Genomic DNA, 14,624 nt, shown 5'->3' with positions numbered 1-14,624 from the left:
GCTGGTAGCACAGTGCCAACCTACAAACACTTGGGGGAAAGGGGTGTTTCTGTAGACCCCGAGGCCCCTCCCAGGTGTCATGTCCTGTCACATCTGTCCAGGCTCCCTCCCAGATTTGGGGTGGCCAAGACCACATAAAGCCTCACAACCTGAAATGGTTACCCCAGGGAAATCCAGGCTCAGAAATTGCCCAGCTAAGCCCCTCAGCTTCAAGGTAAGAAGACTCCTGGGACTGCAGTAGCCCAGGCTTCCCCCTAGCCTGATCATTCAGATGCTCTTATCTGCCCAGTTCCACGTAGGGGTGGGGAGCCTGGGGAAAAGCTAATGAAACACAGGGAACCCCTAGATCTGTGGGACACCCCCCCCTTGGGCTGACTTTTCCTGGGGGCTGGGTGGTGTAATCATCCTTGCGTCTCCGAGCATCGGTTTATTCAGCCAAAAACACCTTCCAGTGAGCTTTGAAATCAGCTTCTGAAACCAGGCATCTGGTCTACCACTCACCGGGGCTCTATCCGACGTCACCAGCACCCGGTGACTCCGGGGTCCAGTGTAGGCACCCCCCCCTTGCAGCGCCCCTCCCAGTCCCTTCGGGCCACCCATGCCAGGCCTTTATTCCCCAATCGGGAAGCGTCGCGCCCCCTGGCCACCGGGGGTCCGGATGAGGGTGTGGTAGACGGGCTTGACGATGAGGTGGAGGTGCAGCGCGTTCTCCACCAGGAACTCGGAGTTGCGCCGCTGCAGGTCTGCGTGCGCCAGGAAGTCGCCCGCCTCCTCGCTGCTCTGGTGGAAGCTGTAGGCGTGGCGGACCAGCAGGCGGCCGTGCAGCCGCGCCCCCACCAGCACCGTCTTCTGGAAGCTCACGCCGGCCGCGTCGCCGCCGCTGCTGGCGGGCGTGACCACGAGCCGCGGCCGGCCGTCCTCGGGGCGCGCGGGGGGCAGGGCGGCGCCCGGCGCGTCCGCGTACACGGGCCGCAGGCTCACCGGCAGCCAGCGCGGCGAGAAGAGCACGTTCCACGTGACGCGGCGGCCCGAGTCGTGTCCGCTGGGGCCCAGCTGGGTCTGGAAGCTGGTGCTGCGGTCGTCGCGGGCTGGGTTGTTGATGACCCACGGGGCGCCCCAGGCGGGCGCGAGGTAGTTGCGGGGCAGGAAGGCGCTGCCGTTGACGTCGAAGAATTTCGCGTAGTGCAGCGGCGAGGCGGCGTGGAACTGGTAGGCCTGCAGCAGCAGGTCGGCCACCGCCTGGCCGTGGCGCGCCAGGGCGGCCGAGCGCGCCTGCAGCTGGAACAGCTGCGCCGGCGGGATCATGGGGTAGCGGATCGCGCGCAGCACCCGCTCGGCCACCGCGGCCGGCGGCCGCGCGCGGCCCAGCCACGCCTCCAGGGCGTGGAACAGCTCCAGCTCGTCCTGCAGCACCAGGTCCGAGCGCGGCAGGAGCTGCGCCAGCAGCTCGGGGCTCACGGCGCCCCACTCGGCGCTCCCCGCCACCGCCGACAGGTTCCAGGCCAGGAACTGCAGGCAGCTCTGGCGCAGCGCCTCGTCGCCCGTGCTCTCCGCGTAGAGGTACCAGCCCACCGCCGGGCCCGCGCCCCCCGCCAGGTGCGCGCGCATGTAGTCGGCCACGCCCCGCTGCAGCGAGGCCACGCCGTACCTGGTGGCCAGCCTGTGCAGCGGGATGGCCTGGGCCAGCAGCACCGTCAGCTCGCCGCAGTAGAGGTACCTGCGAAAGAGGTGCCGATGTGGGGCGGGGGCGGAGCGGACCACCTCCGCCCACCCGCCCGGCCTGCTGCGCTTTCTGAGTCCAGGGGGGACCTGGCCGTAGGTGGGGAGCTTTGTGATCAGGGGCACGAACAGAGCGGGAGGTCCCGAGGCTTCCTGTCTTTTCCTCTCACGCCTTTTCTGCTTCCCAGCCTCCTCTTCCCATTTCTCGTGGAGAAATAGAAATAGCACGTATTTATTGAGCATCTATTAGATGCTCAAATGTCGAGCTCTATGCTAGAACAAGACAGACGTGGCTCCTACGGTTGTGGGTTCACAGTCAAGTCCTATCGCCTACTTTCTATGAATGGACAAGCCATTGAGCTTGACTCCTCACTCAACCTTATGTTAAACTCCTAGGACGGGGAATCACACCCGCCCCTCAGGGTTCTGGTGACAATTGGAGAGTGAGTGATACTTGCTACAAAGTAGGTGGTCACACAGGCTAATTCCCATTCTCCCCTCCCCCCTTTTTCCTTGCAGTCTTGGTTTTCTCACCGTGTCTTTCGCCTCTCATCTGTTATCACTCTTGCTCGCTTTCTCTGTCTCCATCTGCTGCCGACCCTCTGCTTGCCCTTCCTGCCAGTCCCCACTGGCACACACTCAATGGGGATGTGGCAGTGACATCCAGATACCAGCCCCTCAACCAGCATTGCAGCTCCGCATGTTTGCCACTGGGAATAAAATGTGTTTCCCAGGCTTCCTCTTAGTGAGTATGGCCATATGACTAAATTCCAGCCAGTGAGACGTCAGCAGAGGTGCAGTATGGGATTGAGGGGAAGGCTGGTTAAGTAGAACCACCTGGGGTGCGGGAAGACCCTTTTTGTCCTGTGTTGTCCCTCGTCCTGTTGCCTAGAACTTGGGCGTGATGGCTGGAATCCTGGCAACCGTCTTGTCTAAGCCATTAATGCAGGGTTACTTTCTCAGACTACAGTGTGAATGGCACCCCTTGTGCTGTGCACTGGCAGGAGGCAGGAGGGGGAGAGAGCTGGCTAACTTTTTCAGCTCCCTCGCCCTGTGGTTTCAAACCTGGCTAGACAACAAGCCATATGGAGGCTTTAAAAATTAAAAAATGACTGCTGAACCCCAGACCTGAAGCGAGCAATCCAGGGTGGAGCCCAGGATTTTTTTTTTTTAAAAAAAAGCTCCCCTGGCCAGATTTGGAAACAGCTCTGAGGGCATTTGGTAACTGACATCAAACCGCTGAGCCATAGGCAGGGGCAGGGATGGAGGAGGTAGTGGTATCCTCACCCTAGTGACATCCAGGAGGTGGACATGATGACCTCTAAGGGGCCAGGGCTTCCGTGAGTCTGTGAGTGGAGGAGCCTGGAGCTTGGGAAGGGATGAAGTCCCCCCGCAACCCTTCCCCTCCCCACCTGATGAATTTGTCAAAGACAGCGGCACAATCCCTGGGCTCCTGCAGCACCACCTCGCTCTGGTTACTCAGCAGCTCCCGGAACAGCTCACTGTGCAGTCCCAGCAGCAGGCGGTGGGCGTGGAAGACTCGGACCTCATCGGTGCCCGCAGCCTGCACCCGCAGAACCACGTCGCTGGCATTGCCCTGCCGCAGCAGCTCCTGCAGGCGCTGGAGCAGCATCTGGGAGTGGTTGATGGAGGTGCCCGCTGCCTCGCCACCGACATCGGCTCTCTGGGCTGCAGCAGGAGGGAACACAGAACAGTCTAAGAGGACACCTGGGCCAGAGGCCATGATCTAGGGGTGCAGAGGGACCACCTGGAGATGTGTGTGCCTGGATATGGGCCTGAGGAGGCTGTGCACACACCTGTTTGTGCCCAGGAAGTGCATGGATTCCAGTGTGTACACGTAGCACATCCTGATGGGGGAAGTTGTAAACCTGACCTGAGCAGACCCTGAGAGGATGCTCTTGGAAGGGAGATGGATTCCTAGCAGATCAAGAGAGAGGTCAGGAACCAGTGTGGGATAAGATGCCCAGAACTGGTTTCCATGATGCCAGACCCCTAGGCAAAGGTAGAACCCCTCACTGTCCCGCTAACCCTTCGGAGGGGTTATCAGAAGCGATACATTCACTAACAAATATTTATTGAGCGCCTACTATGTGCCAGACACTCTCCTAGGAGCTTGGAATATGGCGGTGATCCAAACAAGCCAGGTCCTTATGCTCACAAAAGTTCACAAGAAGTACACAGACAAGCGCTCTAGTTTTAGAATATGATAAACAAGGGAGGTGAGAGCAGCGGGAGTGGGGCTGCTTTAGGTCCAGGAGCCAGGGGTGGGCTTGCTGGGGAGGAGAGAAGGAGCCAACTGCAGCTGAGCATCCAGGCTCAGAGCCAGCCCTGCTGAAAAGGCCGGGCTGGGAGAGCTGGGAGCCAGAGGGCTAGGGGGCTGTGGGCTACGGGAGGGGCAGCGCGGAGCCTAAGTGGAGGCTGCGGGCTTGGGGGGAGCTGTTTCCAGGCCCAGCTGCCCTCCTGGACCCCCCTCTGTGAGACAGAGTCCACGCTCAGTGGCTGACCTGCCGGGGACCAGAGAAAGTACAGAGGCTGAGCAGGTGTTGGCATGGGACGCTTGTGGTAGCTCCATGCTGGGCCCTTCTGTCCTGTTTCCAGGGATGCCAGAGGGTCAGGCGGGGACATGCACTCAGTTAGAGAAAACTCAGTAACAGAAAATGCTGCCAGCAGCTTCCCCAGGCCGGGAGGGATGTGAGGAGCCTCAGAGAGGCAAGGAGGGCGGCTGACTGCAGTAGATGGGCACCCCCCACCCCACCACTCCCCCCACAAACCCGCAGCCCGTATGAGCTATTGTAGAGGAGGCTCACAGGAGAGCAGAGCGTCTGTGTGTAAGGAAGGGGGAGGTGGAGGGAGAAAGGGAGGGTGAGAGAGGAGGGGGTAATTGGCCAGCCCCGCCTCCCCAAGCTGCCACTTTGAAGGACCTGAATGCTGATGGTATCCCATGGGCCTCTGACTGGGGCCAGCGGCCTGCGACAATGGGCAGTGGGAGGGTCTTCTTGTCATGAGGACCCTGGCCCTCAGCCGGCCCCTCCCCTCTGAGGCAGGCTGCCCTCCCCCAAGACTGAATGGATTCCGTGCTCCTCCTGCCTCGGAGCAGCTAAGGAGAAGAATCCTGCCCCCCCACCCTGTCCCCCAACCCCACCCCACCCACTGCCCACTCACCTGCCCGAGCAGCCAGGCCCACCAAGGTCAGGATGGCCCAGAAGCTGCCCCAGGACCCAGGCTTGGTGCAGCCCAGCCTCAGCATCTTTGTGCCCCTCCCCCGAGTCCACAGGAGGGACAGCGAAGCCCAGACCACTGCTCTTACATCCCTCCTCTTTATATAGGACCGAGTACAAGGGGATGGCACCCCCCTTCCTGGCCAGCCTCCCTCCCCCCACCCAGCCTCAGCCATGGATTGGTGGAAACTGGCCCCAGCTGTTGCCCAGGCAACCTCTTAAGCCCGAGAGTGGCAGCCCCAGGGGCTATTGTGCTGCTCTGGGCCTCTGAGCGGGACAGATCCGGCGCCCTCCCCCCCATCTCCTACCACCCAGCAGAGCTAGTCCTTCCTCTCCTGGGAAGTTTTAGGCTCTCCAAAGGGCATGCAAGGGGCTCCAGGCACTGACAGCACTGGCCCAGAGGGTCCCCAGCCCCCTCCCCCAAGTTCCAGGCACAGCCACTGCCCTGGCACTGAGCACTTGGCAGCATCCTGGCTGCAGTACCCTGGTGAGCAGGCTGCAGAGAAGGGCCTGGGAGGGGAGGGGACAAGACAGCTCAGGCTTCCACCCTCCCCCTCTCCCTTCAGCTCTCCAGCGAGGAGGGCAAGGGTCTCAAGTAGGGGCCCATAGGTAACTGGGGTCATTTTCATGGTTTTTGTGGAAGAATGTTCCTGGCACACTCTAGGAAGGGTGATGGGCTGTGACTATCGCCCTCCAGCCCCGCCAAAAAAAAGATGAGCCCAGATGGCAGTGCTGGGTGTAAGGCAGATGCTCCATACCCCATGCACCACTGGACACGGGGACTGGGGATGCTGAGGTGCACACCCGTCTCCCTGTCACCCCTTCCTTTAATTCACTTCCCAAGTAGCTTCAGGTTTCAAGGTTCACCTTGTAAGACTTCTCTTACAAGCTTCTGTTCAACTTTCAACTATAATATTTCCCTTCCGAGAGTTACAAGGAGACACCCAGCAGACCTGGCACCCCACCCTGACCATAGGGGAAACTGAGGCAGGGAGCTAGGACACCATCTCCCATGGGTTAGTGCAGAGGAGTGCTCTTGTAAAAATAAAGGAACAGAGAAGGGGGGGCTCTGGAACCTGGGGAAGTGGGTGGGTAGGTAGATGGGTGGGGTTGAGACCTCACCTTTTTAGGGAGTTAGTAGGGCTTGGCTCAGTCTTGATGAAGTGGGTGGGGGGTTCCCCAGAGATCCATCGCAGAGTTTCTTCCGAGGCCAGGCTCTGGAGGTGGGTCGGAGCCTGCCCTCCCTTGCTCTCTGGATCCCAGGGACCAGCTCGATGCATTGATTTCTGCCCCTGGCTGGCACAGAAAGCCCGACAGCTCCACCCCCTCTCTGGTGCCACGGAGCAGGAATTAGGCCTGGCACCTGCCTCGTCCGGGCTGGCAAGAGATGGAGCTGCCCAGCGCAGTGGAAACCCCTTCCGGCTGCCCCGACCTTCACGCCTGGTTCCCCTTGTCCAGATCCACCATCCCTCGCCCACTGGCTGCCCGCCTGCCCTTCCCGTGGGCTGCACCCCCTCCCCAGCCCAGCCCAGCCCAGCAAGACAGAGCCTCAGTGTGATGGGTCGGGGCCTCTGAGGGCATTTGATTTCCATGCATAGTACTTTTCAATGGACATGGTATTGATTAGAAAAAGACGATGATAGGAGAACCCACTACTCAGAAAACGGTATTTTGGCAAGCATGCTTCCTGACTCCGGCAGTCTTTCTAGAGGTATATTCTTTCTAGGAGTGTAGCCCACCTGCACCAGTATTTTCAAAGCATCCTGGATGGTTGTGGGGTACAGCCAGGTACATCTAGAGTTAGATGGATGGCATCTCAAATGTGCAAGGATTGGAGAGGCCCCAGGTTACCACGGAGACCGGGAGGGTCCCTTCTGATTCCCGTCCCTGGGAGGCCCCATCTCCTACTATTTCTACCTTCCGTTATCCCCAAAGCTCCTCCAATGATTTTGAGACTGGCTTTCTAGGAATAGGTGTTCTCTGTTCTTTTTTTAGTTTGAGGGTTGCTAGAGTGTGTGGTGTGCGCACGTGCGTGTGTGCGTGCGTGCGTGTGCGTGTGTGCACGCCTGTGTGTGCGTGTGCATGTGCATGTGTGTGTGTGCGTGTGTGTGTGTGTGTGTGTGTGTGTTCGAACGTCTTGGAGCAGGGGGAGGAAGGAAGCCATTTGCCCTGTACGGTTCTGGAGACAGAGGACTTGAAATGCTCTGCTTTATTTTGCCCTGAGGATCTGGAAGCTCCATGAATCCTCGAGTGCAGGCCTGCTGAGCTCATAGCCTAGAACAAGTGCCACAGAAGACGGTTCCGTCCTGCCCAGGTCAGAGTGTTTATAACCTACGTGACTTGGTCTCACGGCCGGGAACAGGCAGAGCCAGGACACAAATGCCACTTTTCTGCTCGACATCTCTTCCCACAACCCCAGGCTGTCCTTTCTGGGAAGCTTTACAGGTTACCATAACGACCCTGAGGGGCAAGGACGCTCTGGGGCTGTTAAAGCAACGGAAGATTCTTGCAGGCTCCAGGCAGTGTGGAGTTTCTGACCTGTAGGGTGGGGGACCAGGTGCTGGGCTGCGGTCATACCCACCTGGGAGGGCGGCTCCAGACCTGGCCCCTCCCAGACCACAACCTCCCTAGCATCTGTGACATCTCCCTTCCTGGGCTAGGGTTTCCTTGGACACTGAGCTTAGGTCCCAGGCCCCATGGACTCAGCAAGGCCTACTAATAACATTCAAGAAGGACTCTTTCCCTGAAGTCGCTCACACACTATTAAAGCTTCCCCGGAACCCAGGCTGTCCCATTAAGGTGGCACGTTCATTTTCCTGCCTCAGCACCCCCCATCACGCTGTTCCCCCAACTGGAATGCCCTTCCCCATCTGAGTGGCCTGAGCCTAGCTGCAAGGTTCTCTGAGCCTTGGTTTCCTCTTGTGTGAAGTGGAGATAACCAAAGTTAGTGTGTGGGGCTGCCATGAGGGTGACAAGTGTAGGGACAGAGTAGGTGCTCAGGAAGTGTTGGCAGAGCGCTTCACACATGGCTGGCCTTTCAAACTGGACTGTAAGCAGCGCCTGCTCACCCAGAGCCTCATGGTGCGGGGAGGTGGTGGCCTGGGGAATCATCCATGCTTGCTGGGAATTTACTGCATTCTGGGGCTGGGGTCCTGGACACTCTCCCTGGGGGCCTGAGTGGGTAGTTTCTACTTTGGTCCCACTGTGCCAACCAGGGGACCCAGCCAAAGCCAGTGCATTCTCAGAGGCCTGCAGGGTCAGGATATGGCCACCAGGGGGAAGTAAGATTCCTGTGATTGCTGCAGGAGTGGCTGTGGAGGTGGGGGGGGGGGGGGGGGGGGGGGGTTGCTCCAGCCCCAGATGTGGGATCCAACGTAGGGAACCTGGAAGCCAGGCAGCTATGTTGCCAGAAGGCTAGTGAGCGTGGGAAGCGATTTCAGATTGGGCCTCAGCTCTCCTCCAAGTCAGTCTAGGCACTGTGGGATGCCTACTGTGGGCTGCACTGGTCACTCTTCCCCGAGGTGCGGGGCTGGCCAGGCGCAGATTCCAGCCGCTCCAGGGCACACACACCGGCTGGTGTTTGTTTGCCAGTGACTGATATTTCTTGAGAGATGGTCCATTTCACCAGGGCCAGGAAAACAACAGCTGCTCAGACTTCTGATGGTCACAGCTCCCACTGCACAGGGCTTCCAGACACCCTTCCAGGCCAGCAGGCCCTGGGTACCTCCTCCTGGTCCCACCACACGCAGCAGCTGCAGGACTGACCCCTTCAAGCCTGCCCCATGAGGTTTCTCTCCAGATCTGGGCCCTGCCCATGGCGACCTCGTCTCTCCCCCCCCCCCCCCCGCAGCACTAGTTTCCACCCCCCTATCCCCCCACCTCTCTGCAGACCTGCCCTCCTCTCTTTGATGCTGGTAGAGTCAGTTCCCCAAATCCTTCTGCCTTTCCCCAAAGTCGCCCCCCCAGGGTGTGATGTCCCTGGCTGAGCCCCGGTCAGTTCCCAGAGTGTCCTGGAGCACCAGAGCCCCGACCCTGCCCTCTCCCCAAGGTCTCCCTCCCGGCCCATGCACCCTGCCCTGCCCGTGCACCCTCAGGGGCCCGGGTGTGCTCCGGCTGCTCTCACTATATAGGCTTCTTCCCCTGAGGCCCAGCCCCACCCTTTCCTTCCTCCTCCCTCCTCCCACCACCCTACCTCTCTGCCACGACAGGCTCAGTGCAGCTGGAAAAACTGCAGGGCAAACAACTGCTTGGAGAGCTGGCGATGCTGAGGGGGACCCACAGGGACACCCAGGAAAAGCCACAAGGTGACCCTGAATTCAGGACCCAGGAGCATGAGGCTAGAGGGACAAGAGACAGGTAAAGTATCTGGAACTGGGTAGGAGGTAAATCAGATGGAAGGACAGGTACGGAACCCAGAGGCCCGGGCTGGGGAGCTTGAAGCTGATAATGACTGGGCCATGAGATGGGGGAACTAGGTTCAGCAGGGGGCAGGGGGATGGTGGGGGGCGCTTCAGCAGGAAATCAAAACTAGAAGATTAAACCTAAAGGCCTAAAGTGTGGGCTGAGGGCTGCAGGGAGGTCAACTTACCCCTCTGGACTCAGTTTCCCCATTGGTCAACCAGGGCCATTCTAGCTCCAGTAGTGCTCACCTAGGAAGAGGGATGCTCTTCAGCCTAGAAGAGAGGAGACCCTAGTAGAACCATCTCTCCTTGGAGAGGGGCCACTGTTGAGTAGAGCCAGGCAGCTGCTGTGGGTCACGGTGGGTCAGGATCACCCAGGGTACTTACGCAAATCACAGCTGCTCCAGGCCCTCTGCAGACCCTCCCGCTCAGACTGGTGGGAGCAAGGCTCAGGGGGGAATCTGAAGACCCACCAGAAGTGATGTGGTGGAGAAATCATCTCCATAGCACCAAGAAATGCCACGGAGAGGTTCTTCCCATCACTGGGGAAGCCAGGCCTCTGAGGGGTGGGGGGTGGGCTTGGCAACAGAGATTGTCATTGGCTGGGCCTGATCAGAGGGTCTGCACAAAGCAGGGGTGAATCATGACCTCAGGGTCAGGGCCAGGGTCAGGGTGGGGCTGCTACCAGGCCAGGCTGGAAGGAGACCAAATGCTCTAAGCCCAGCCCTTCCGCCCTTCCTAGCTGGCCAGCCACGAGCGACCATGCTGCCCACACCCAATGGCAGTGGGCCGAGCCAGGAGCTTGAAGGCCATTGGCCAGAGACCACAGAGAGGTCCCCGTGTGTGGCCGGTGTCATCCCTATGATCTACTACAGCGTCCTGCTGGGCCTGGGGCTGCCTGGTGAGTGGACAGCTGGGGGCTGGGGTCTTGGGGAAATAGGGGTCCTCCTTTGATGGAAGCCAATCCTCTATGTTGACCCCTGGGACCCAGGATCATAGACCCCCCTCCCCCCCCCAGGCTCCCCTTGCCTTTATGGAGGTGATCTGGGTCACTGGAGAACAAAGCATAGTGGGGAGTAAATGTGAGGGGCCAGAACTTGGGGGACTCAAGCTAAACCCAAGGTTTCACCAAAGCAGACAGCTCCCTTGTACCCCCAGCAGTGGTCACGCTCCCAGGACTGAGTTCACGCAGGACTCGGGCGAAAGCTCCCTGCCTCATCCACTGCCTCAGAGCAGACCTGGGGGGGGGGGGGGGGGGAGATGCAGGAAAGGACAGGTGGCCTCGCCTTGGGGAATTCCCCTCCCCTGCCTGTCTCCAGGGAAGCCTGTGTGGTCAGTGCGGGCGGGACCGAGTGCGGGTGGACAGGGCAGGGCTGATCTGGTTAGCTGTCTGACAAGATGAGCTTTAAGAAGAATCTGGAAAGAGAAAGAGAAGCCAGAACAGGCAGGTGGGGGACATGAGGATATCGCCTCGGACAGCAAGGCCTAACGCCTCCGATCTCTCCCCCCGTGGCCTCGGTCACTGTCAGTCAACCTCCTGACCACGGTGGCCCTGGCCCGCCTTGCCGCCAGGACCAGGAAGCCGTCTTACTGCTACCTTCTGGCGCTCACGGCCTCGGACATCGTCACCCAGGTGGTCATCGTGTTCGTGGGCTTCCTCCTGCAGAGGGCAGTGCCGGTGCCCCGGGCGGTGGTGCACACGGCTCACATCCTCGAGTTCGCCGCCATCCACGCGTCAGTCTGGATCGCCGTCCTGCTCACGGCTGACCGGTACAGCGCCCTGTGCCACCCCCTGCACCATCGCGCGGCGTCCTCCCCAGGCCGGACCCGCCGCGACATTGCCATCGTCCTGGGTGCTGCCCTGCTCACTGGCATCCCCTTCTACTGGTGGCTGGATGTGTGGAGGGACCCGGACCCGCCCAGCGCCCTGGACGAGGCCCTCAAGTGGGCTCACTGCCTCACGGTCTACTTCATCCCCTGCGGCGTCTTCCTGGTCACTAACTCGGCCATCGTCTGCCGCCTGCGGAGGAGGGGCCCGAGCGGGCTGCACACCCGGCTGGGCAAGAGCACGGCCATCCTCCTGGGGCTCACCACGCTCTTCACCTTCCTCTGGGCCCCCCGCATCTTTGTCATGCTCTACCACCTCTACGTGGCCCCCGTCCACCGGGACTGGAGGGTCCACCTGGCCTTGGACGTGGCCAACATGGTAGCCATGCTCCACACAGTCGTCAACTTTGGCCTCTACTGCTTTGTCAGCAAGACTTTCCGGGCCACCATCCGAGAGGTCATCCACGATGCCCACCTGCCCTGCATCCTGGGGTCACAGCCAGGGGGCACGGTGGTGGAGCCCGTGCTGAAGCCTCCAGGATTCCCCGAAGGGACAGAGTTGTAGAGGTGGGGCCCAGTCATCGAGCTTGAGGTGGCTCAGGGCCAGAGGTGCTGGGCCTTTGTGGTTGTGCCCACAAAACTTTGTCCATACCCTTTGCAATCTGAGGGCAGAGGGAGAGGCTCCCTCCTTCAGGTGTGCCCCCTCCAAGTAGAGGGAGGACAATTTATCCAACTCTGGCGTTGCTTTCCCAGAAATTCCTGTTTCCTGGGACAAGGACAGGACTCTGCCAGGCACAGGCTAATAATGGCAGCTGCCATGGGCATTCCTTTGTGAGGGACAGTTCACCTGGCACATGAGAAAGGCAAAATTAATGTTGGTTGAATGAATGAATGAACAAGTGAATGAGTGAATGAAAAGATAGATGAATGCAGGATGGATGGATGGATGGATGGATGGATGGATGGATGGATATGACTTGTCTCCAGCCCACCCTGTTTCCTGGGGCCCACCTCTCATTCCCTCCCCTGGCGTCAGTGAAAGGAAAGGTGTCTCCAGGATTCCTGGGCTGGGGAACCAAGTGTGTGAGGCGGAGCCCCGGGAGGGGACAGCGTGGGGCAGGGGGTGGGCTTAAAGCAGATGCCCCAGCTCCAAGGAGACACGACCCCTTGGGCTGCGGTCATTCTGCTTTGATTCCACTTAACTCCCTGCCCTGGAGCCAGGACAGGCTCAGGGACTGCAGGCTTCCCGGGGCTTCTGGCGTCATTGTTGCCAGGACTGTGTGAGAAGGAAATGCCCTCTCAGCCCAGGGCGGGGGAGGGGAGCGCAGGAAGGGAGGCCTCTCCCCGCCCAGAGCCCACTTCACCTAGAGAAAGGCCTCGCCTCGGGCACGGGGAGGGGGGAGATGGCTCCCTGATCTGAGACGGCCCCGCGCGGCTCAGTGCAGCCCCCCAGCCTCTCCAGCCCCTCTCCTGGAGCGGCAGCTGGGAGAGGCTAGCAGATGGACCTCCCACCTGCTCCGGGCGCTGGGTAAACACATTAGGCGCCTGCTTTCTGCTTCCCGGTCAGGCTGAGCTGACCTTTCCCCTGAGCCGCGGGAGGTGCAGGCCGGGCCCCCACCAGCACCCATCCCCTTAATGGGGTCACACAGGTGAAAGAGCCAGATGTGTGCTGGGCATACAGTCAGTGCCCAATAAATGCTTGTCCTTCCCTTTTCCTCTCTCCTACCCAGAGCAGGGCGTTCAGGAAGGGACTCTCAGCCACTCCCAGAAGGAGGAAAAGGCAGGTCCCCAATCCTTTACCCACAATTCTAAACATCAAAACGCTCTGAAAACCAGAACATTCTTCCTGACTTTGCCATTAACACGTTTAGTGGCAAAATCCATCCTGAACCCATGGGAGACGATGAACAGCTGACTGCGTGGTTCCAGGCGGCAGCCCCGCACTTGCTAGAATCGAGACCTAACACCAAATAGGCAGCACATGACCTTCTCTATTCTGAAAAATTCTGAATTCTGAGACAGCTGGCCCCAGGAGTTCAGAGGAAGGATCAGGGACCTGGAAGTCTCGCCATTCCTGCCACTCCGTGGTCTCGGCTGGCCCCGAGTGGATTGGGGACATGGGGGTCCCCTGCGGGCACACGGGTGTGCCCGTGGGTGGAGTTGATGCACTAGGGCTTCATTCCTTTTGAAGGACTGAGGAGGAGGTGCAGGTGCAGGCACCCCTGAGGGAGAGGGGCCCTTGGAAGGTGAGATGACGTCCAGCCCCCAGCCTAGCCCCAGGGTCCAAGCCTGCCCTGCAGAAGGAGGCCCTGGGAGGAAAGGTGCCCTTCGGATGGAGAACCAAACAGAACACAGCTGGGGAGGGGCCTGCCTCCCACCCTGAGTAAAATCCACAGGGCCCTGAAGGAGAGACGCTCGTAATCAGGGAGGCACTGGGGAAGCTTCTGGAAACGTGGGGAGGCGGTGGAGGCAGGTGGAGCTTCCCACAGGTGGGGGCTTTGAGCCACGAGGAGCCGGGCGTTAATATGAACGGCACCTCACCTGTTTCCTGAGTGTTGTAACCATTTTGTTGACCGTAGTCTTGGACTTAGCAGATTTGGGAACCAATAACATATTTTCCTAATAAGTTGCATTAGGAAGCGGTTCGTTTTTAACATTCTGGTAACCTCTGATGAAATGAAGAGATTGTCACTTTGATAAGTATGTCACTGAAATGTAAATTAAAAGCATTATTAAAACTGCTCCTGTTTCTCTCGTGCATTTTTATTGTTAAACTCCCGATGGTTTCTAGAGAAGGAGGCTTGAGAAAGGAGACCCCCTCTCTCCTCCAGCCCATCTGCTGAAATACTTGGCTAACAGAAACCCTTCGGGAAATTCTGCTTCTTTCTCACTCTGTCCAATCTGCTAGCGGATGTTCTATCACCAAGTCTTTGTTAATATTTAAGGGCAGTTATTTTTCAAGCATCTTTCACTCATGTCTTCCCAAGTCTAGATATGATTTTTTCTGGTTTGGAAGTTGTTTGGCAAACTGTTTTCTGGTCTCTATATCTGTGTGTACTGGTTTTCCAGGGCTGCCATAACAAAATACCACAGACTGGGGGCTTAAGCAACGGAAATTTATTTTCTTATACTTCTGGAGGCTGGAAGTTGAAGATCAAGATGTCAGCAGGTTTGGTTTCTTTCGAGGCCTGTCTCCATGGCTTGCAGGTGCTGTCTTCTTCCTGTGTCCTCTGTGGCCTTTCCTCCCTGGGGGCGTATCCCTGGTGTCTCCATGTGTCCAAGTTTCCTCTTTTTATAAGCACACCAGTCGGATTGGACTAGCGCCCACTCTAGCTGCTTCATTTTAACTGAATTGCCTCTTTAAATTCACATTCTGAGGCACGGGGGTTATTTTAGAGAGAAGTGCTAGTGCCTGGGTACGAGTTTTTGATGGAGGTAA

The 14,624-nt window shown here is 58.9% G+C and overlaps 2 protein-coding genes across 3 annotated transcripts; one reads left to right on the top strand and one right to left on the bottom strand.

The window, feature by feature from the left end:
- Window positions 1-394: 394 nt before the first annotated feature.
- BTBD17 (BTB domain containing 17) lies at window positions 395-6,262 on the bottom strand. 2 transcript variants are annotated; one of them, XM_081161960.1, is made up of 3 exons: window positions 4,903-5,053; window positions 3,132-3,408; window positions 395-1,717 (listed from the first exon to the last, which is right to left on the bottom strand). In XM_081161960.1, exons 1-3 carry the CDS (start codon window positions 4,985-4,987, stop codon window positions 610-612), a joined length of 1,470 nt encoding a protein of 489 aa, XP_081018086.1. In that variant the 5' UTR covers window positions 4,988-5,053; the 3' UTR covers window positions 395-609. The 2 variants fall into 2 exon arrangements, with proteins under 2 accessions (XP_081018086.1, XP_081018087.1); XM_081161961.1 differs by lacking the exon at window positions 4,903-5,053 and adding an exon at window positions 6,081-6,262 and having other exon boundaries at window positions 422-1,717.
- Window positions 6,263-9,170: 2,908 nt separating this feature from the next.
- On the top strand, window positions 9,171-13,926 carry GPR142 (G protein-coupled receptor 142). The gene is made up of 3 exons (XM_081161778.1): window positions 9,171-9,314; window positions 10,101-10,259; window positions 10,888-13,926. Exons 1-3 carry the CDS (start codon window positions 9,290-9,292, stop codon window positions 11,748-11,750), a joined length of 1,047 nt encoding a protein of 348 aa, XP_081017904.1. The 5' UTR covers window positions 9,171-9,289; the 3' UTR covers window positions 11,751-13,926.
- Window positions 13,927-14,624: the final 698 nt, after the last annotated feature.

This window comes from Miniopterus schreibersii (genome assembly GCF_964146895.1).
Source record: "Miniopterus schreibersii genome assembly, chromosome: 16".
Lineage (NCBI taxonomy): Eukaryota > Metazoa > Chordata > Mammalia > Chiroptera > Miniopteridae > Miniopterus > Miniopterus schreibersii.
This window is presented reverse-complemented; position numbering and strand designations above follow the sequence as displayed.

Excerpts from the sequence above, each read along its gene's own strand:
- BTBD17 (XM_081161960.1), bottom strand. The coding sequence starts at position 4,987 with ATGCTGAGGCTGGGCTGCACCAAGCCTGGGTCCTGGGGCAGCTTCTGG. Across the intron at positions 3,409-4,902 it reads GGGCCTGGCTGCTCGGGCAG|CCCAGAGAGCCGATGTCGGT; the intron begins GTGAGTGGGCAG and ends CTCCTGCTGCAG. Across the intron at positions 1,718-3,131 it reads GTCTTTGACAAATTCATCAG|GTACCTCTACTGCGGCGAGC; the intron begins GTGGGGAGGGGA and ends CCTCTTTCGCAG.
- GPR142 (XM_081161778.1), top strand. The coding sequence starts at position 9,290 with ATGAGGCTAGAGGGACAAGAGACAG. Across the intron at positions 9,315-10,100 it reads GCTAGAGGGACAAGAGACAG|CTGGCCAGCCACGAGCGACC; the intron begins GTAAAGTATCTG and ends CGCCCTTCCTAG. Across the intron at positions 10,260-10,887 it reads GCTGGGCCTGGGGCTGCCTG|TCAACCTCCTGACCACGGTG; the intron begins GTGAGTGGACAG and ends GGTCACTGTCAG.